Here is a 21826-nt window from a genome sequence, read left to right as displayed (position 1 = left end):
AACTCCACGATTCCTTTCCCTCTCCAGTAACTTTCTAGTCCTGTCCCCAGTGTTTAAGTTTCACCTGTTTATGTATCTTCTTCCACTTTCACCTACATTTCCATCCCGGACCAGAAAACAGAGTGAATCATGGGAATGTTCTCGATTAGGGCTGATGGCCTCAACATTTTCAAATTTTCTGTATGGGACCAAAGTAGGTACCAAGCGGGATGTTATCAATGTTCTTCCTTTTTTTAGTGAATAAACCTGGTTTAAACGACAAGAAACGTGAAGACACAAACACCACATCTGCTTTAAAGTCTTTATTATCCTGAATACAAAAGACAGAAGTCCTTTAGGATATAACAGAGTTCTTTATGTGGAAACATTATTTTTTTTTTTACAAGTGAAAAAATAAATACCTCTTGGAATAAAGGCTTATATGCTAATATGTGCCATAAAAAAGTAGAGTTTTAATATTTGACAAAATGTCTGTGCAAAGAAACAAATGCATAAACACATTACTGCTACATTAAGGCAATATGAAAAGTATACTCGGAAATCTCAGTAAAGTGACAGTGTAGGTTTCTAGCTTTCACTGAGCTAGTATTGCACCCAATAAGGTCATCTAGGTGTCCCGACGTCCTAGAAAACCCACAAGCTGACCAGCGTCCAAAATGCCCCAGTGGGAGTGGAAACTGTGACTAAGAATGTAGAAACAAAGAAATTCAAAACCCCTCAAAGACCTAGGGAGAGGACCACCGGAAGTTAATACTTAAGCACTTACTACCCAAAAAAAAAAAAAAAAGCATACGATAATCTAAGATACCTACGATAAGGCTATAAAAGGCTTGATGGCTCGGGCAAAAGCAACCCCAGGGGATGAAGCTGGAGTAGAGGTTTTGGGAGAAGTGGGACCCCCCCCCCCCCCCGGGTTCTCCATGGTGAGGCTTCATCTCTGCAGGCAATGCTCTGCTTCCCGAGGAACAGGTGTCCCCTTTTCAATTTCAAAAAATATCCCACCAACTCAAGAGCCCAAGGAGTGCAGACTGCTCCACAGAAATCTTATAACCAGACTGGTAGCATTTTATAATCGAAGACTTGGGGGAAAGAGTGCAGGGAGGGGGGAGAGGAAGCCGTGCATACTGAGTTCTCTGCCTGCCACTAGCCAGACCGGTATATGCCTGACAACCTGGCTGTCAACGTTTTGAAAGTCACAGAATGGACTCTTTGACATCCGTTTGCCTTCCAGTCGTTCTTGAGCAAGTTACAAAAACAGAAATGACATTAAAATGACAGTTTCTTTAAGAAAAGTTTCCTATTAAAATGTTCAGAGCTCCACGACCGTACAAAAAGAACCAAGCAAATTCTTAAAACGAATTCTTACAAAATTTGCTGCCACGTAGGAAACTTACCTCGGGATACATCAGGGGACTTCACAACATCTTTCCTAAAAGGTACCCACTTTTTGGCTCTGCTGCCACTTAACTGACATCACAGATCCTACTTATTCCTCTAACTGGATGATGAGAAGATTGAGTCCAGGGAACGTGTCCATGTCCAGAACTCTTCCCGGCCCCACCACCACCGGCGCGGACTCTACACGTGGTATGCTTTGGCGGGGAGGAAAACTCGATTTGTCCTTTTCTTCCTTTTTTAAATGTTGCATGGCAGATGGGCGCGTCGAGCTTTTTGTTTTCTCCACGATCTATCATTTGTGTAGTTAAGTAGCAGTGCGGTCCGTGGAAACGTGGCATGTCCCGTGAAGGGCACAACCCGTCAGATTACGGTCAGGTTGAGCAGACTGGTGTGGGTCGGCAGATAGACGTGCTGCACGTGCTCCACCCGCGACCTGCAGACCGGACACGACTGCAAGAGAGAAGGGACGTCACTCGTTAGGACGCCTCCGAGGATGTGTGTTCAGGGCTCACGAGCGGCACCTACTCTAGTCCGTCTGCTATGTAACTTATGGCCGCGACTATTTCTAGATCTCAAGGGGTAGAGATCTTTGTCGTTTCTCTCTCCTTTTTAAAGATTTTATTTATTTATTTGATACAGAGAGAGAGAGAGAGAGAAAGCATGCATGAGCAGGGGGAAGGGCAGAGGGAGAAGCAGGCTCCCTACTAGGCAGAGAGCCCGATGCGGGGTTCGATCCCAGGACCCTGGACTGTGACCCGAGCTGAAGGCAGATGCCACACCAACTGAGCCAACCCAGGAGCCCGGATATCTTTGCTTTCCAACAGGTTTGAAAGTCTATACCTTACTAAGGATTCAAAATATTATGAAAAAGTACAAACCGCAGGTAAATTATTAGGTTTTTCATCTCATTCTAACCCAGGCACGACGAGTAAAGTGATTAGCACGAATTCTTGCTGTGTGGTGAGGCTGTGCTCCCTGCAAGGGCAGAGTTGCGACCCTCTGGCAGTGGGATGTAGGGGAGCTGAGACCCTTCCAGAGTCTGGGTGTCCCTGGCTCAGGGGGCTGACCCGGGCCAGGGCAGCTAGACTGATGCCATGTGGCCCATGAACTTGGCTCTGCTCTGAATCCCATGTCACAGCTTCGTATCCCCAGCTGGCTTCTCAGCAAGCATGGCCCTCCCTCAGCCACAGGGGAGCGTTAGGCATGGGGGTCCAACCATGTGAGGGGTCCAACCATGTGGGGGTGGGGAAAGGCAAGTCCTTGACCTACTGTCCCTGGAAAAGAAACTCCTTGTTAGTAACTCATTATCTACTCTCAGGAAGGACAAAGGCGTCCTGCCAGCTCAGTATATAACCATAAAAATAGTTCCGAAATGAGCAGCTTTTGAAGGACTAGATAGTGTTTGGGGCTAATTTTAAAATAAAACCACAGTGACATTTAGCAACCAGTTCTTAGAAATGACATGTTGAAAAGACTATTGTTAGCGGAAAATGTAAGGTGTGAAAAAGAAAAACATACGTGAGTTGCTTTTGTTGATTGTATTAATATTAAAATTAGTTTGACTTGTTACCTAAGAGCCAATCCAGGATGCCCCCTCGAGGCATATGCAGCAATAAGAGGAAATTAATCACAGATAACCACAGCCGACAATCCCTCCACAGAATGGAAAGTGAGCTCTAACTACCGCTTCTCAGATGCTCTAACTACCGCTTCTCAGATTTCTTTTTCCAATATTTTAAGTAAATCATAAAGACACTGCCCCTCAGTGTCAGGAAGTGGGGAGCAATGGTCCTAGCCTCCCGTTCACCCGCTCATGAGATGTTACCGTGGGAGTCTGAGCCTCGTTTCCAGAACCTAGAAAGGGTCTACGATGTAGAGCAATGACACTGTTGGAAACAGTGCGCTGATCCAGGGTGTTTCCCAAGAGCAGTACCTTTGAAGTCCCCACACAGGAAGCCCCCACCCTGGCGGTGCAGGTGGGGCTGGGCATCCCGGCTCCAACCGGGCAGCCGGCAGGTGCTCACTGACGGTGAGCAGGGGGAGGGGCGGCCGCCGAGCACCCCTCACCTGCAGCTGGGCGGCGCAGCCTTCACAGCACACGGTGTGGCCACAGGGGCAGAAGGCCGAGTTGATCTCCTCCTCACAGCACACCATGCACAGCATGGCCTCCTTCAGCTTGCGCAGCTTCTCCTGCAGCGCCCTGGTCTGCTGGCAGCTGAGGCCCTCACAGCTGGTGCAGTTCAGGCTGCTCTCCGAGGACTTAAGCGGGGAGCTGGGAGGGCTGTGCTCGCTTCTCGACACGAGGTCCACAACGCCGGCGTTGTACAGAGCCCTCCTGGCATGGTCATACACCTCCTTTGACGTTCTTTTAATATCGAAGACGTACTTCTTGCCAAGGTTAATATTTTCATTCAGAAACAGAGAGGCCAAGTGGCCCTTCAGGTCTCGGCTGTACTGCATCATGACGGCACTGGTCACCGTGTCACACCTGCAGGGACAGACGGAACGTCCGCTTCAGTACCATAAGCCCCAGTATTCCCATGATTCGGACCTTCCGATGCTACCATGCCTAAGAATGTTCGTGTCAGCAGACATTGGTATTCTTTACTGCATGCCCAGAAGTAAATTCTTCCAGGGTTATGTGTGTTAAACATTTCCATGATTCTACCTCTGTTTCTCCAGCGTCCCCAGAGGACCTGGGATAAAGCAGCCGTCAATGGAGAGGACAGTGAGCGTGTGCCTCTACCTCCGGGGACAGGAGCTCCAGTCAAAAACAGCTCGTGGCAAGAAAAAAAGGACATGTTCTTCTTTCCTGGCTTTATGCTAAAAATTCCCACCAATTTTCCATTCTGCTCCAAAATTTTTATGTCTATCTTAACAGAAAAAAGGTTAAGAATGCAATTAAATTTCTCAGCCTTAATTTCTCACATATTTGGGTCAAATCACAAGTCTGCTTTAAAGCACCTTCCGAAATGAGGGTTTCGCTAGTGTGGCTAGAAAATCCTTCCTGGGTGCCCAGTAATCGGTGGGTAGCCGCTCTCCCACAGAGACGACTTAGGTCACCCTGCTGGGGAAGAGCAAAGCAGCTGTGGGTCAGGCCCAACGAGGAGGCGCCGTGAAGGAATAAGGTCAGAGAAGCAGGGATGTGTGTGCACAGCTCGTTCCCATGCACGTGCTGTGGGGAGAGTGGGACCATGTTGATAAGGACCCCCGTGCTACAGCAGAGCAGGACCAGTGTTGGAAAGCGGCGGATTTCCTAAGTCCTGCACAAGATCCACGGACACAATGGTACCAGAAACCACAGGGCCCTTGTTGTCACTGAAAACCCGGAGCTGCGGACCGACGCTAAGGTTGTGGGGTACAGGGCGCTACCTGCCTGTAGAAAGCGTGGGTCTCCGTTATTGCTCGGTAGAGCCCGCTGGCCGCCCTGGTGCTGATCATCTTGAACAACAGCACCACGCTGTTCCCAGACTCCTTGGTGACGGTCAAGTACACGTTCTTTCCCGACTGGGTGGCCATCTGCACCACAGGGTAAGCGATCCTGAAAACCCGGGAAGAGAAAAGTGAGCCGGCCCTGGAGGGGAGATCTGTCACGGGATGTGCTCGGGACCCAGCGGGGCAAGCAGACGCTTGGTCTGGGGCTATAAGTAGCCACTGCACTCCCTGCGCAGAAAGGCGTGGGAGAACGGTGTGGAGAGAAGTGCTGCAGTGAGCTGTGTGTGTGTGTGTGTGTGTGTGTGTGTGTGTGTAGGTGGGAAGGAGACTTTAACAGCAGTGAACCTTTCTGAAAAATATTAACTCTGCCACATCAGTACACTTGAGTTCATAGTTTAAAAATAATGTAGGGGCACCTGGGGGGCTCAGTCCAGGCGTCTGCCTTCGGCTCAGGTCGTGATCCCAGGGTCCTGGGATGGAGACCCAGGTCAGGCTTCTGGCTCAGAGGGGCATCTGCTTCTCCCTCTGCCTCTGCCCCTCCCCCAGCTCATGCCTGCTCTCTTTCTCCCTCTCAAACAAAATCTTTAAAAAAATAAATGAAATAAAAAAATAATTGAATGGTCATCAACGCCTGAGTAAAATTAATATCCATGCCCAAAATGAAACATCTGATTCCTAAAAGCTAAGAGTCTAGCAAATCCCTTTCTGGTTTGATCTATTTTCCTATGCAGAGCTATAAAGGGATATGCATGCTTTGGGCTCAATAAAAATGTAAGACATAGGTTACCTATTAATTGGGCAGAAGTCGTCTTTGCAAATTGAGATTCCTTCAGGTCCAACTCCAATGAGGAGCTTCTGGCCCTCGCTGTCCCTCACGGAATGCCACTCGATGCCATAGTTTTCCATTGCTGACACGATCTGCAACACCTGGTATTCGGCCGAAGCCTGGCTGGTCCCCTCCAACTCTTTATGCTTCGCAACAATGCTGTAGGACACCAAAAGGGCAGAGAGATATGGAGAGATGAACTGATGTGGACTTTAGAGAGAAATCGGTATCATTTTCACTAGTGAATCATGTGGATGTCAAAAACTCAAAGCAATGTAGCATCGACATTTCATTTATTTAGCAAATTGACTGTAAAATACTTCTGAGGCACCACTCTAGATCCCAAGTGTTCAATATTCAGTAGAAAAAGCAAATGGGGGGCTGCCTGGGTGGCTCAGTGGGTTAAGCCTCTGCCTTCAGCTCAGGTCATGATCTCAGGGTCCTGGGATAGAGTCCTGCATCGGGCTCTCTGCTAGGCGATGAGCCTGCTTCCTCCTCTCTCTCTCTCTCTCTCTACTTGTGATCTCTCTCTCAAATAAATAAAATCTTAAAAAAAAAAAACAACAAAAAAAACAAGTGGGTATGCCAGACGGGATGAACTGGAAGAATTATGGAAAATCTCTAGAAATATACGTTAAGAAATTTTGCATATAGGAACTCACACAGGTGTCTACACTTACTTTGTAAGTTTCATTGTAAGGGATTGATGAGATCATCTGCAACTGAAGACTGCAGGATTTATTCTATCTGTGGTGGCAGACAGCCTCTAACACAGTCCTTCAAGATCCCCACCTCCTGAGAGTCACACCCTTGTACACTTCCCTTCACCCAAGTGTTGTGTACCAGCTGTGTTAACGGCTGGCTGGATTCACAACTCACTTCTAATGCACAGAACATAGCAGAAGTGATGGGATGTCACTCGCTTCTGAGATTAAGTTCTAAAAGGACTTGGCTTTGGCCTTGGGTGTTCCCTCTTGCTCTGACTGATGGCTTGTCCTGGGGGAAGCCAGCTACCATGTTATGAAACAGCCCCCCGGAGAGGCCTGTGTGGTAAGGGAGGAAGGCCCTGCCAACACACCACGTGAGTCAACCTGGAAGGAGACCCCTCTTTCGGTTGAGCCTTTGGATGACAATGAACTCCACCAACGGTTTGCCTCATGGAAGATCGTGGAGAACCCAGTGGGGCCACAGCTGGGTTTCTGACCCACAGCAGGGAGAGATACTTTTTGTTGCTCTAAGTCCCTAAGTCTGGGGTAACTTACTCCCCAGGAATATGTAACTAAGACACCTTAGGTCTCTTGGTTTAATCCTTGCTGGGACGAAGAAAATACCAACATACGTGATAGACTTTTGAAGGAATCTGTATCCTTCAGAGGTCAAGAGATTTTAAAAATTCATCTTCCATAGCATTTTATATAAGGGCATTGATTTAGGTGGATTATGTCTGGTATCTGTAAATTTCTCAAAGAAAAGGCTAAGAATCTTTGGAAAATAACTGGCTAAATTGGGCAATGGCCTAGTCTTAGCCTCACCAATTATCCGTACAGAGACCGTAGATCCATTTTCTTCAGGAAATACGGATAAATTCACTAGCTGTATGAACACGGTTACCCCAAGGCAGCCTCACCTGTTCAAGGTGGTACTGGAGAGCTCCTTGGCACACAGTTCCTCGTAGCTGTACTTGGCCGTGTTCTGATTGTAGTCTCCAAACTTGGTCTGGGCCAAGAGGGCGCTGAGCTCCACTGCCTGCTCCGGGGAGCACTGGAGGTGGCCGGCCAGGAGGGTCTCCTTGATGTGCAAGAAGAAGATATGCCTGCGGAGCCATGAGAGAAGGAGGTCATCCCGGGGACGAGCTTGATATCAAGCTTAACCTGCTTAGCAATTCCATAAATCGTTTTAGGTAAGGGAAACACAGTAATTTAAAAAGCTACCCTGAAAATGCTTGCCAGTAAAGAGCTGTTTTTGTTTTTTAAATCATGAGTATTAAGGCAACATAAGTGTAAGAACTTAAGTTTCTCTGGAATAAAATGTGTAACCGAGACAAAAATAAATCAAATTAAGACAAATCCAGCAACATTCAAGTTATCAAATATAAAATAACTTCACACAAGTTTCTGCATTCAATTAAAAAAATTTTAACGAAATCATTTTGAGAAAAACTTGATCTCGATGTGGACTTGATATCTTAGCTCCTCACCTTTATTCAAATGACCCTCAAATCTCTAGTTTGCCCCAACTTCTCTAAGCATGATATTCAAATGTCAAATATAGACACCTCCACTGGATATTCAGGATCCTAATTTCACTTTGTTCAAAACCAGACTCATCACCTTTCTTCCCAAATGCTCTTTTTCTCCCAGTAGAAACCTGAGGCTTATTTGTTATTTTACCCATAGACCCACTTTCAACATTTTGTTTTATTTCTACCTACTTTCTATCTCTGCAAACTTTTTAAAGTCAGTTGTAGTCTCCGTATTATTACCTCCTATGTCCTACTTGTGTCTCTCGACTGAGAATTTACACTCTCCCCCAAGCCGATCTCTCTAGACTCTGCTAATCCACCTTCCAAGCTACTTGCTTCTGGGATACGTTTGCCATTTGTCTGCTCAAAAACTCTTCAAGGGATCCCAACTGTTTGCCAAGGAAGCATGCTATTGGCATGAATCCAGCTTCCGTGGGTCTGGCCCCCAAGGTTCAGCCACATGTCCCATCATTCCCTCCACCAAGTATGCCCCGAGGAAAGGGACGATTTCTCTTCCTGGGAAGACCTCGCATGTTCATGTCCTCGTGTCTCTGGTCTTGGCTGCTCCCTACGTCCTGGGGGGCATTTTTCCTGTCCCCTCACTGAGATACTTTTTCATCCACATCATGTGCAAACTGTTTATTTCTCTATCACAGTATTTGAAGTTAACTTTTACAGTTAGCTGCACATTAGCTGACTTCTCAAGTGTCTCGAGCACCAGAGAGCCTTGTGAATGGATGTAAAACCCCACATCGTCTGCCGACCCCAAGTTCCATTCCATTTGTGCCTGTCCTAACTGCATACACTATTACATGCTACGTTTCCTATAAGGTGTGTCAGACTCAGAAACTCCCAGGAAATGCCACCTACATTGCCCGTTAATCCAGACTGCCCAAGATTCCGACAGAGTATCTAAAACCACCACAGACAGACCAGCCTAGGTTATAAAATTTAACTCTGGCAAACGTACGGGTATAACCTTCCTTTAATGACTTGTTATAGCTTTTCAAACTTGCTTAAATACCACAATATTCCTCCCACTAACAAATGAGTTACGACCAACAATAAATCTCTGACACTGCTCTGAATACAGCTCATACGCCCAGCTTCCCGCTTGCGCTGGATACCCTGATTCCAGTCCTCAACAGTGCTTTTTTCTTTTTCTTTTTTTTTTTTTTTTTAAGTTTTTATTTACTTATTTATTTGACAGAGATCACAAGGAGGCAGAGAGGCAGGCAGAGAGAGAGGAAGAAGCAGGCTCCCTGCTGAGCAGAGAATCCGATGCGGGACTCGATCCCAGGACCCCGGGATCATGACCTGAGCTGAAAGCAGAGGCTTTAACCCACTGAGGCACCCAGGTGCCCCATCAACAATGCTTTATTTATATACTAGTCCTATGTCTGACATCCTAGGTAGAAGGGACACATGAGCAATATAAGAGAAGCCGGACTAGAAGTACAAGGGGGAGGGGCCCTCTGGACAGTCTCATACCATCAGGCAGACAAGAACCACTAATCTTCCTTTAAGAGATGTTTAAGTTCAACGTTTTGTGTGTTCTAGAAAGATAAAGAAATGTTTAAAGTTATCAGACTCTGACAAATACGGCAGGTTTTTCTGGATTCAAAGCCCCAATGACGAAATCACGGTAAGAATGCCTAAGAGCACGGAAAGAAGAAAAGCACGGTTTTTATTAACCCAAACATCTGTTAAAGTATTTTTGACACCACTCAACTGAAAAGGTGGTCCCTACTGGGGCAAAGAAATAACCACAGAAACAGCTTGTTTTCAAATAGCTATCTGAGCAGTGGGGGCTCGCACTCCCGTGAGATCGTGGTGGTACAAACACCGCTTCAGCTGTCTAAGGCTTTCTCGCAGGCTGTTCAGTAAATTTCATCTTGGTGGACGTAACCCTGTCTCTGTTCTCACGGGAGGGCCAACAGCTGGATGCAAAACTCTGAACACATGGGGATGGTAAAGAAGAAATTACAGGCTGAACGAGTGTAAGGGCATCACCACAAACCAAGTCTTCTCCATGTAAATACTGCTCAGGTATCTTTTAACTTCTTTATATTAACCTAGAGACTAGTTCTCTGTTGCATGAGTGACGTTGCACCTCCAAGAGGCTCAAAATCGATCCAAGTTCTCTTTCTGAACTATCCACGCCCGCTCCTAGAGAGGCAGCTGCCGGAGTCAAAGGCAAAGGAGCAGGAACAGAATAGGAACAGGTGGACAGGGGTCCGAGACCACATGCGGCTCTTTTCTCAGCCTGTGGGTCAGCATTTCAAAAGGGGAGCAGCAGAAGGACAACTGGCCTTTTCTACGTACCCCCTCTAGGCTGGACGGCAGTGCATACCCTGTGAGTAGAACAGTCCTCCCCTTCCCCGCTAGGTGAACTTGCTGATAGGGCCCTTCCAGGACCATGACCTGTATTCTGCAGTTTCATGGCTATCAGGGAATCTTTTCATTTGAAGTCAACAAATATTTGTCATTTATTGTCTCTGTGCCAAGCTGTACCCTGGGGTCAGGGTGAACCGATCTGATAGATCCTTTTTATGCGGAACAGGTGGGCCTTTAGCATGAAGGAATGATGCCCTACTGCGGTAACTCCTCAAAATGGTTTTTGGGGGACGCGTTGATGCTCTTGAGGAGAACAAGACAAGAAGCAATGACCACAAGGGTTACCAGCTGCGGTGAGCCACCAGCAGACTATTTCATGCCCTCTTCCCAACAGCGACGGTGGCACACAGCTCGGAGACACATTCCAACAAGGAATCCAGTGATGGCTCAAGTGTTCGCAGGGTGATTTTGAATCAAACACTTTTTTTTCCTATTTTCTCTTGAACCATTTGCTCTGTAACTATCTACTTCATGGACTAGCCCCCGCCATCCCTTTTTGTAAAATGGGCGAAAGGTTACCGATCATATCAAAATAAGCAGAGGTGAGCAAAGAAGTCATACCTGCAATGAAATTGTTTAGGATTTTGTTTACTTGAGAGAGAGTAGAGAGAAAAAGAGAGAGCACACCAGCAGGGGGAGGGGCAGAGAGAGAAGCAGGCTTCCCGCAGAGCCAGGAGCCCAGTGCAAGGCTTGACCCCAGGACCCTGGGACCATGACCTGAGCCGAAGGCTGTTGCTTAACTGACCGAGCCACCCAGGCGCCTCATTGAAAATTTTTTTTAACTAAAGATCAAAAGTGGTTGACATCTCTCATTGGCTTTAGGCTACGTGCTAGAATCACAAACATAAAGAAAGTCTTTGGGGAAAAAAAATTCTTTGTCTTAAGCAAATATCTGTGAATATGTCCTGAGACAAATGCTCAAACTGAATTTTCTAAACATTCTTCTGGCTGCGTGATTCCTCAAGTTTTACTCAGTTATTAAGCAAATGAATTCCATCAATATGCGGATCAGTCTGGAGGCTCAAAGCGAAACATTCCAGCTCACTTGGGTCTTTGCATCAAGAGTACAAATGAATTCACCCTTGCTGTGTCATTATGGAAGATTTTAAAAAATGGAATAAATATTAAGGAGATGTCATATTCTAATTAAAAAAAGTCACATATCCTTAAGACATTTTTGTTTCAAAGTCCTTCGAATTTCTTCTACTTTAAAAATTAATGTCTTTCCATAGCTTTAAGGAATAAAGTGAGTTCATTTAAGAACTGTGAGCAGAGAACTGTCCTCTGAACACCGGCTTGTCTTGTAAAGAAATCACCTAATAATCAAAGCAGAACTTTTTGGCAAATCGACAGGGATCACTGACCTGCCCATCACAGGGGGGTTATACTCAATCACTGCCATCTGGTATCTTCCCGGTGACATCATTGTGAAGAACTTTCTGTGACACAAATGTAAATCAACTATATTCACATTTGCTGTTAGACTCTACATTGGAGTAACAAGCCTAAAGCATCTTTAAAATGGCTAAGAAGTGATTTTTAAAAACTCTCCAATGCCAACAACTGAACAGTGTCTTTCCCCCAGACCTGACTGACCCTGGCCAGTGATGCCCGTGTGTCGCTCACCCAGTCAGAGTCCCTCTGAGCTCCCCCACGTGCCTGCCTCAGGCCAGTGAGCCAGTTCACCACATGCATTTATTTTAAACCAAGCTCCAACTGCTGAGCTATATTTAAAAACCATCAAATTAAAAAAAAAAAAAAGAATTACTATACATTTTTTGTTTCATGTCTTAAATTCCGCTGAAATAAAAATCAGTTCATGACAGATCCTAGGCTTCAGTGTAAAAGCTAAAACTGTAACAACTCTTAGACACATGTGAGGGTATCTCCATCCCTTGGGCAGTAGGCAAAGATGTCTCAGGACACAGTAAGAATCATAAAAGAGAAACATGGGTAAGTCAGACTTTACCAAAATTAAAAATTTCTACTCATCAAAAGGGATTAAAAAAACAGGCAAGGGGCGTCTGGGTGGCTCAGTTGGTTAAGTGTCCGCCTGCAGCTCAGGTCATGATCTCAGGTCCTGGGATCAGTCCCACATGGGGCTCCCTGCTCAGCAAGGAGCCTGTTTCTCCCTCTGTCTCTGGCCCTCCCCCTGCTTGTGCTCTTTCTCAGTAAATAAGAAAATCTTTTTATTTTTATTTTTTTATTTTATTTATTCGACAGAGAGAGACACAGTGAGAACACAAGTAGGGAAAGTGGGAGGGGGAGAAGCAGACTTACTGCTGAGCAGGGAGCCCGATGTGGGCCTTGATCCCAGGACCCCGGGATCATGACCTGAGTTGAAGACAGACGCTTAATGACTGAGCCACCCAGGCTCCCCAATAAGTAAAAAAACTTAAAAAAAAAAAAAAAAAAAGAAAAGAAAAGAAAAGAAAATGGGCAAGCCACAGGAGAAAATACATTTACAAAACACGTCTCTGACAAAGAACTGGTACATAGCAGAATCTGCATGGACCAAAAACAAAGGCAACAACTCAGTAAAAATGGGTAAATGATGAGTATAGATACTTCACAAAAGAATATGTAGGAAAGGCCAATAAGCACATGAATGAAGTATTTAACATTATTAATCAAAAGAGACCTATCATTTTGTCGTATGTAAATATCTTACCAAAATATCTTATCAAAAGGGGAAAAAAAGAACTGTAGACAAATGCAGAGTTCTACTTAAGGATATGCATACTGAAGTCTTTAGGGGGAAGTGTACTTACCCAAAACTTAGTTTGAAAAACATTAAAAAACAAACTTGTGATAAAGCAAGTGTATTAAGCTGATTAAACTATAATAGTAGAATTTAGATCAGGATATTGGCTGTTCACTGTAAAAATCTTCAACTTATCTACATGTTTGAAAATATTTATAGTAAGAGGCTCAGTAAATAACATTCATGGAAATCCTTTTGGTCATGGTTCAAAATTCGAATGAACAGCTACCTATCTTAAAATGAACTATCAAATCTACTACACTCCATGGAAGGCTTGTGATTGAGAAGCTGTCAGAACCAAATAATGACCAAGTCAGGTCTCTATTCAGCTTAAGGAAATCCTTCTCAAAGCCGAAAATGGGAACCATAGAACAAATTTGTTCTTCCTCAGATTCCAAAGCAGTTAAAAGACACAGGGTTGTTGGTAGGGCAGAAAGGGAAGGGAAACCTCCTATCTTAGAAGTGATTAACAGAAGCATGAGATCTGCACTTGGAAAAAATAGGATTACTAACTCACAACAGATACCCGACCCAGGCAAAGAACAACCCAGGTCATCCCGCAGTTTAAATGTGTTCCCTACAAGATCTTTCCCAATGGTTTGGATCGTGGGGAGTGCTATTAGATCCAGGAGAGTTCTAGAAACAGGCTACAGTGGGGCATGACTGAAAGAGGACCTCATTCGCCTAGAGCTGTGTCTCTCTGGGCACCCTGAGTCTGACTCTATGTGCCATCTAAATAGTCCACTTTTAGTTCAAATGACAGATTTAAAATTAAAAGTTCATTTTGGTTACATAAAAAATCAATTTCTTAATGTTCTTTGGAAACTTCACACAAATATACAAGTATGAAAAATTCATAAAGATACTTGAACGTGTCTAGACGGGAGATCTGTGGCTAAAATAAATATATAGTCCTATAAACATCCTATACTCTGCGCAAAAAGAAAGACTCAATAGTTAAATTAGAATTCAGAAATCTAAATACTTTCTGAAAACAGTAGCAAAGTCTGCTTTTCTTTCCTGGAGCCTGTTTTGTCCTTGGTCATACAAAAAAAGAAAAAGAAAAGGAATGTGTCATTCTACTCTTTGGCATAGAGTTGATATGAAAAACACAGTGACACCTTTACAGCAGATAAATATTGCTGCAACAGTATCTACAGAACATACCCACTCTGAACCCCACAACGCTAAATTACGCTAAGCAGGCTTTACCAACAGTGACAACGTACTGAAAAATTTTGTACATGATTACAGGTCCTGGCTAGGATCCATCTGATTTGGTTTGAACACCTTTTAAAAAATATTTTATTTATTTATTTATTTGAGAGAGAGAAAAAAAGCACCAGAGCAGGGCGGGTCAGAGGGAGAAGCAGACTCTCCACCAGGCGGGGAGCCCAATGTGGGACCTGATCTGGAGACTCAAGGATCATGACCTCAGCTGAAGGCAGACTCTGCCCATGGTTGCATCTGGCACTTGCTTTGTGGATTCAATGAGGTCATCTTCCCTGGATTTTGACATCCAAGTGATTTTTTGCTGGGAGAAAGGGGGCACATGGTTCAGTAAGTACTTAGAACCTACAAACTGGCTGAAAATTAGATTAAGAGAGCCTCTTGCTTGAAAACTATCTGAATTTCATAAATGGTCCAGGCAAGTGGTAGCTCATTTTAGATGAGAACTAATAGCCACAGTAAACAAAAGGCTAGGAGTGGGGTAGAAAGAGTGAAGGAAGGAAGCAAAAGAATGCCGAGGACGGAGAAAATTCTTAACAGATAGTAATCAATACAAAATATTTTTTTAATGTTGAGATTTCTTTTAGATTGTCTCAAACTTTTCAGTTGATAGAAGCAAACTGGTAAACGTTTCACTAGCTGTAAGAAAATTTATATTATGAATATCTGTTAACCCCATTTTTATTTCTAATTTCTTAATTCATGGATTCAACAAATGTTTATGCACCAGACACCTGATAGACTCTGGACATACAATGTTGAGCAGCCCCCTGTTTCACGGAATTTAAATTATTAGAGTAGCTGACAATAAACAAATTGTCACATAAGTAAATGGTAGTGTTACACGCTCATTAGATGCTATAAAGAAAAGCTACATGATGTCTTGGGACAGTGCAGTCTCCTGGGCAGACCCAGCAAAGGCTTTCCCAAGGAGCAATGGAGGACAGCGGGATTTAATGACTGGAGTCAAACCCGGCACACCACTGGCTCGCACAGCTGAAATCTTGATAAAATTCAACGTTCAGGATTACAGCATTTCTCTGAACATGTAGTTCAGGACTCCTGGAACCCTTGTACTGAGGCTGATTTCTGGAAAAGAGAATTCAGGTGTTGATGAGTCTTAAGGACGTGTGGGAGGGCCCCTAGCAAAGATGACAGAACTCTGCTAAAATGTAGCAAAGTCAGGAGAAACAAAGATTTTATTGGCAGTGGGCGGTATAATCACCATCTCTGAAGATGAAGCATGTAATTCTCAAATCTCTGGCTTTGAAAATGTTGACAAAATCTGGTCTCAATTGCTGTGAATAACTGAGAGACTTTAAAAGGCAAGAATTTCAAAGATCATTATTATTTCAGATCTACCTCCAGAATACACTGGTTTCACTTTTAGTTTTAATGCACAGCATGGCAAACATCTGCCGAATATACCTGCTTGTTTCTGCCTCTGAAATGACCAGCTGAGTCTGGACCAGACTCTCTGGTTACTTTCCAGACACCCCTTCCCCCGCAAACCTGCCACCACCTTCAAAGCCAAACATAATAATCTGGGTAAAGAACCAAATCTAAAATTAGGCCAAATCAGAGACCATATTAACTGTATCAATCTAAGCAGACACTTGATATGGTTTCTCTTCCTTCATTTTTTTTTGGGGGGGGGCAGACCTTCTGAAAAATATATTTAGGAAAACATTGAGGAAAATAAGATAGAGAGGAAGCAGAAGCAAAGGAAAAAAAAATTACTGCTAGAAAGGATTTTTAGAGACAAACTCTTCCTGGGCTTTCAAATTGAGAAGCTGCTCACGGTTGGCTCAGTCCTGGAAGTCTGGACACTCTGGTAGTTGGGGGCAGAGCTGTACCTAGAAAGCAGCACTTCTGCCCCCCTCCCCTCCCAACTACTCTCCTGTTACCAACAGGCCTTCCTGTGGCTGCCTCCTTAATCTGATGCAAACTAATACATTCACTGCCCCCACTTTGACCAGCTCTACCGTGAGTAGGCCATTTATGGCCTACTGAGACCAATTTGGCCAGGATAGTTCAGAACCATTTAATAAACTATCCAAACACTTTCAGTATACTAAATATCCCCTCCTGACTTGACTTTGAGATGGTAGAAAATCACAGCTCGTAACTGGACTGGCAGACCTGGGTTTACAGACCATGTAAACAGATCTACTTTATTTTCACAGGAGTTCATATAAATATTTTATAACGAATTATTACACATCAAAAAGTTTACCAACTAGTTTTATCTGACTGACATGACGTGAGAGAAAATCAGTATTTTTGCTCCAGAGTTACATGCACATAAAAACAAGGCTAATTGTAACTATACTGGATCCAGCACAACTTGTGATCCTAATAAAAAGGTACAAATGTTAATTACAATCACTTTAGTTACTAAAGCAGAATGCTCTATGCTTTAGGTGGCATTTTCTTCAAATTCTGTATTTTGGACAACCCCATGAAAAACCAGTAAAATTCACCAATATATTTTTTTTTTTTAAAGATTTTATTTATTTATTTGTGAGAGAGAGAGAGAGTGAGAGCGAGCACAGGCAGACAGAGTGGAAGGCAGAGTCAGAGGGAGAAGCAGGCTCCCTGCGGAGCAAGGAGCCCGATATGGGACTCGATCCCAGGACGCTGGGATCATGACCTGAGCCGAGGCAGCTGCTTAACCAACTGAGCCACCCAGGCGTCCCAAATTCACCAATATTTTAAAAGCAAATCAAATGCTTAGGTCACGCTAACTTTTTGATAAGATTTCAAAAGGAACTGGAGTCAAACATTACCTAGGTAACTAGGTATATATTCTCTGAGTGCTATTAAGCATGAATCTCAAGAGTTAAAGTCAACTGAGTCAACAAAATATGAAATTTCTAACTCAGAATATCTCTCTTTCTTGCATGGATAAAATGGACTTAATAATGGTTATTAACTCAATTGCAGAAAGCACAGGTAAAGACCATCCAGTGGCAAACTTTAAAGTCTATAATCATTCATAACACCATTGGGTCACGCTATTATGACTGCAGCCATTGTTTAAATGAGATGTAGTTGGTCCTCAAAGCTTCTGCAGATTTAAAAAATAAAGATGTAACATCAAAATAGATTTGCATCCAGAGATCTGCAAAGGATTGCAAAACTACGCAATGAAAATTCCAATATGTTGTAGTATGTGTGTGTGTGCGCATCCTTTTCTTTTACTTGACTCCCAAGTTATCACACTGAAGTGCAGGGTGAAACTTTCATGAATCAGCCTTAAGTTAAAAAACAAACCAGCAAACAAACAGCACCTATTCTGATTAATATAAACAGCTAAAACAATCTTAAACATTCAATTATGTGAATATTTTGCAAGACACTTTCAGGAACACTAAGAATGCAATATACTAGCTTGCCCAGAGACAAATTGAACATTTCCCTTACCCTTTAATAAAGTTCTGTAACAAGGAAAAGGAGACATTTCAAATTCAAATGAAGAGTATTTCAAAATGTTTCTATCGGTCCTTCAGCAGAGGACGAAAAAAAAATGACATGCTAACAACTCTTAACGGATTTTGCTCACTTATCTTTACACTCACATTTTTCATGTGCATGGCAAATTTCCAAACCAAAGGATTATGAAAAAATATTAGAACTCAGATCCAAAGTTTGTTATTTTTAAAAGTCGTTTTCTTTTTCTTTCGTTCTTTTTTTTGTACCATGCCGCTATATGATTTAGATCTCTTACATTTCAGCGATAAATACTGAATGCCAGTTACTTAATTTGGCTCATCTTTGAGAAGTATTATAGTCAGTCCAGGGGAGAAAGAATTTTCTGTTTGAAAAAGGAAACAACATGCTCCGGTGGTCTACCATGGCTGGTGGTTTTCTAGAAGTAAAGAGATGAATTCAACAACCTAATCATGTGTTATTTATCTATAGGTTGGAGTTCGATTACACCGGCCTTACAAAGTTCTCTTACCAAGTACACAAGAAACTTAAAAACTTCTACAATTCTGCTCTGAGTCAGACAGAGCTCTTTGCTGCATATTGTAATTTGACACTAGGCAGAAGTTGACTAAGTTTAAGTAACCCAAGAGGAACTGTTTCCTGCTTTCTGTTAGAACGGTCTACAGTGACCTGTAGTAACACAGCTGAGGCAGAGGTTACTATCGGGCATTATATGTCGTCGCTATCAGGAAGTCAGTTGGGGTTTTAACTTTTTTTTTTTTTTTTCTGCGTTGTGGCACTGATCCTGAGTGTTTGTAAGTATTCAACCCTGCTGCCTCGTTGTTTACAAGACAAGAAAAACCTCAAGACCTAGAAAATGCCCCACAGGCCGACTGGGCAGCTCCCTGTTCACCTCAAAAGAAGGGCTGGGCCGTGGAAAACTTCTCAGTTACGAACCAGCTCACTCTGTATTACACCATTTGCCTGTGAACATCGCTGGGGAAGGACAACGGCCCTTTCTAAATGGAATCAAAGGTCTATCTGACATTGGTTTATTTCGGTGTCACTTTACCTAGTCTGCTCCTGTAAGATGAGATGAGGCTCCACGAAGAACTTGACTCTCAGTTTAAGCCGGTAAGGGGCTAGCCCATCCATCTGCTGGGAGATCCGATTTCTCAGATTTAGCCATAAACTTTCACCTTTGCTACCCGTAAATTGCAGTCCAAAATAATCAACTTCTATAATTCCCAACCGCCTGCACACCTAGAACAAAAATGAAGGCAACAAGGATGAGGAGATGGTTCATGGAGTCCAAGCAAACCCAAGGACACCATCTGGGTCTAAGATTCCTGCCTGCTTTTCAACAAAGTTCAACGAAGGTATTACAGTGCCTGTTTTAAGCTGTAAGAACAAAGTTCTAAGATCCCGGTGTTGCTAAACCAATAGAGAGGCTTGTGCTTCCTTTATCACCCAGGACACTGTCCTCTGCAGTAGAGAAAAAGATGTCCTCAAAAGCAGCCTTCCAGAAAGGCTGAGGAAGGGAATCTACAGGGTATTTTCCCTCTTATTCCAATCACTGGAATTTCCTCCACCAGCACAATCTGCACAGCTGATCTGGCAGATTATCTGGACAATTTTAACCATCTGGACTCCAAAAAACCAAACACATTGAGGAAACACGCCACAAGTGTCAGCTAAGCTTGTTACAAGAGGTTTTGCAAACATCTCAGGTCTAGGCGGTGTGAGGGCACAGCTTTCCACTTGAGATCAAATTTGCTGTCTGTCCTACCAACACGCACTGTTTCGAACCATTCTTCTCGACTCCTAAGGAAATGCGTGCTTTAAAGGCAGCAGAGTGCATGACCAAAACCCACGGTCCTCTCGATCCCCGCAAACGGGGAGGTGCAGGTGAACGGTCCATTTGAGAAGCAGCAGGAGACGAGGGCCCCGCTTGTCTGCCAAGCAACCCCAGGGACCTGCGACCGCAGCAGCCACCTCATCTCAGGGCTCAGCTGGCGCTGCCAGACCCCGCGGGGACCCGACAGGAGGCATCATGCACACACCTGCGGCAGGTGTGCTGGGCCGCCTTCTTCCGGGAAAGTGCGGGGTTTTGGGGGGCAGGGGGGCAGGCCCGCCGCGCGCGTCCTCTGCAGCCCCGCCTCCCACGCGCTCGCAGCCTGCAGGGACCGCGTGCCCCACGGCCGCGCGGAGGAGGGGGCGCGGGGCCGAGCGCCCGGGACGCGCTCCCCCCCGGCCGCCGCCGCAGCGCCGCCCGCCCCCCGGCAAGCCGCGCTCCCCGGAGCCTGGCGCCGCCGCGAGGCCCCTCGGCCTCGGGGGACCAGCCGACCCCCACCCGCGCCTGCCCCCCCCCCCCCCCGTCGTCACCTGGTTGAGGCAGTCCTCGCCGTTGGCTTTCGCCTCCACCTCCACCTCCATCAGCACCGCGTCCGGCCTCGTCACATAGCACAGCATGGCTGGGGCCGCCGCTGCCGCCACAGCCGCCTCCTCTTCGGTGCGCGCGGGGCTGCCGCCTCGCCGCGGCTCACACCCAGCCCCGGGCTCGGCGAGGCTGGCCCTCGGGAGGCTGCAGCGCCGCAGTCCGCTGCCCCGCGCCCCGCGGCCCCCGCGCCCTCCTCCCCGCCACCCCCTCGCCAGCCCGCCCGCCCGCCGGCCGCCCGGGTCTCCGCGGCGGCGCCGCACTCCAGCAGCCCGACTGCCTGCGGCGCGACAGGGACTCCTCTGATATAGTGGCCCCGCCCCCTCCGGCTGGGCCCCCCGCCAATCACGGCGGCCCCGCCCCTCCGCCGCCGCCCGGCCAGCCAATAGCGGCGCCGGCTCGGCCGCGGCCCGACCTGCCAGCGCGGGCCGAGTTCTCCCCGCCGCCCCGCGAGGGGGCCGCCTGCGGACGCCGCGGGCTGCGGGAGGAGGGCGGCTCCGGGACGCGCCCGCCGCCTCTGCCCGCTGGGCGACGCTGCTCCGAGCCGGCGGCAGCCCGGGGCTCCGAGGCGGGAGCGCGCTCGGTCGGGCTGGACCTGAGCGGGACTCCGCGCCTCGCAGCCGCCGCGGGTCTCCGGCAAGCCTGGGATCGCTCCGAGAACGCTCTTCGGGAGAGGCGCACGCGGAGAGCCCAGGGAGCTGCCCCCAAGCTCGCTGCAAACTCTTTCCCCCGGGGGTTTGCCACAGCGGGTGGTTGGAAGGAGGGACGGTTGCTCCTCATTTTGGACCTCGTCAGCTGAAAAACAAAATCTGAGTGTAAAAGTTTGTGTCGTTGACCGCTGAGCCGCGGAGCTTGGTCCAGAGCTTTTGTATAGATCCTCTCCGGAGGCTTCTGTTTACTGGTTGCGCGGAACCGGAACGCCTTGCAGGGCCCTAAGGCCCTCTCTGGTGTGGTGCATCCTATCTCGTGCGTCATTCATTCATTAAACGTTAATTGAGCCCTTGCTGTGCTCCCAGGCCCTTCTCTGGGGCAACCAGATGTTATCCCCATCTTGAAGGTTAGGGACTTATCTCAGAACCTAACAGGGGGGAACCTCAGTAATGGCTACTAATAATTCAAAGCCTACTACTCCTCATTCATTTACTACTTGTTCCTTTTTGCCAGTACACTAGTTAGCCTTCCTCTTTGGTTTCTTTATAGGAGAAATGAGAAGATGTGGGTTTTAGCCTTGGACCCTTGGAAAACCTATTTCCTCCCTCCGAAGTTCAGCGTTTTCAATGGTAAAATGAAAACTACAATATTTGCTCTGCTCTCCACACACTCCCCCCTCCCACCGTCCCCCAGTATTGCTGGGAAGAGCAGCAGAGATGTCTTCCTGACAGCATTTGAATGATCCCATATTTGCAAGAAGGAGATCTATAATGTCGTCTCGCCTACTGCTTGCCAATGGCTTCTGGTCTTACCCCTTTACCTGAATCTCAGTAATCTCCGTCCCAGTGGCTTTTATTGCTGATCAAATAAGCAGGGCATTGGGTGCAGTTTTTCACTAAAGCCAACTATGGGTAAAATTGTAAGTACTCAAAGTCCTTACCCCCAGTGTCCCACTGGGGGTAAGTGAGGACTTACACACTCACAGCTTTCTTTGTGTCTTACAAATATACCTCG

At 45.9% G+C, this 21826-nt stretch overlaps 1 protein-coding gene across 1 annotated transcript; it reads right to left on the bottom strand.

Annotated features, from left to right (window-relative positions):
* Positions 1 to 287: 287 nt before the first annotated feature.
* MYLIP (myosin regulatory light chain interacting protein) lies at positions 288 to 20360 on the bottom strand. Its single transcript, XM_059179400.1, has 7 exons — positions 20110 to 20360; positions 18797 to 18987; positions 7287 to 7472; positions 5621 to 5818; positions 4775 to 4939; positions 3466 to 3886; positions 288 to 1848 (listed from the first exon to the last, which is right to left on the bottom strand). The coding sequence occupies exons 1-7, from the start codon at positions 20194 to 20196 to the stop codon at positions 1759 to 1761; spliced, it is 1338 nt and encodes a 445-aa protein (XP_059035383.1). The 5' UTR covers positions 20197 to 20360; the 3' UTR covers positions 288 to 1758.
* Positions 20361 to 21826: the final 1466 nt, after the last annotated feature.

This window comes from Mustela lutreola, chromosome 6 (assembly GCF_030435805.1).
Source record: "Mustela lutreola isolate mMusLut2 chromosome 6, mMusLut2.pri, whole genome shotgun sequence".
In the NCBI taxonomy this organism is placed as follows: Eukaryota; Metazoa; Chordata; class Mammalia; order Carnivora; family Mustelidae; genus Mustela; species Mustela lutreola.
The sequence above is the reverse complement of the archived record's forward strand: the minus strand, read 5'-3'. Positions and strand labels throughout refer to the sequence as shown.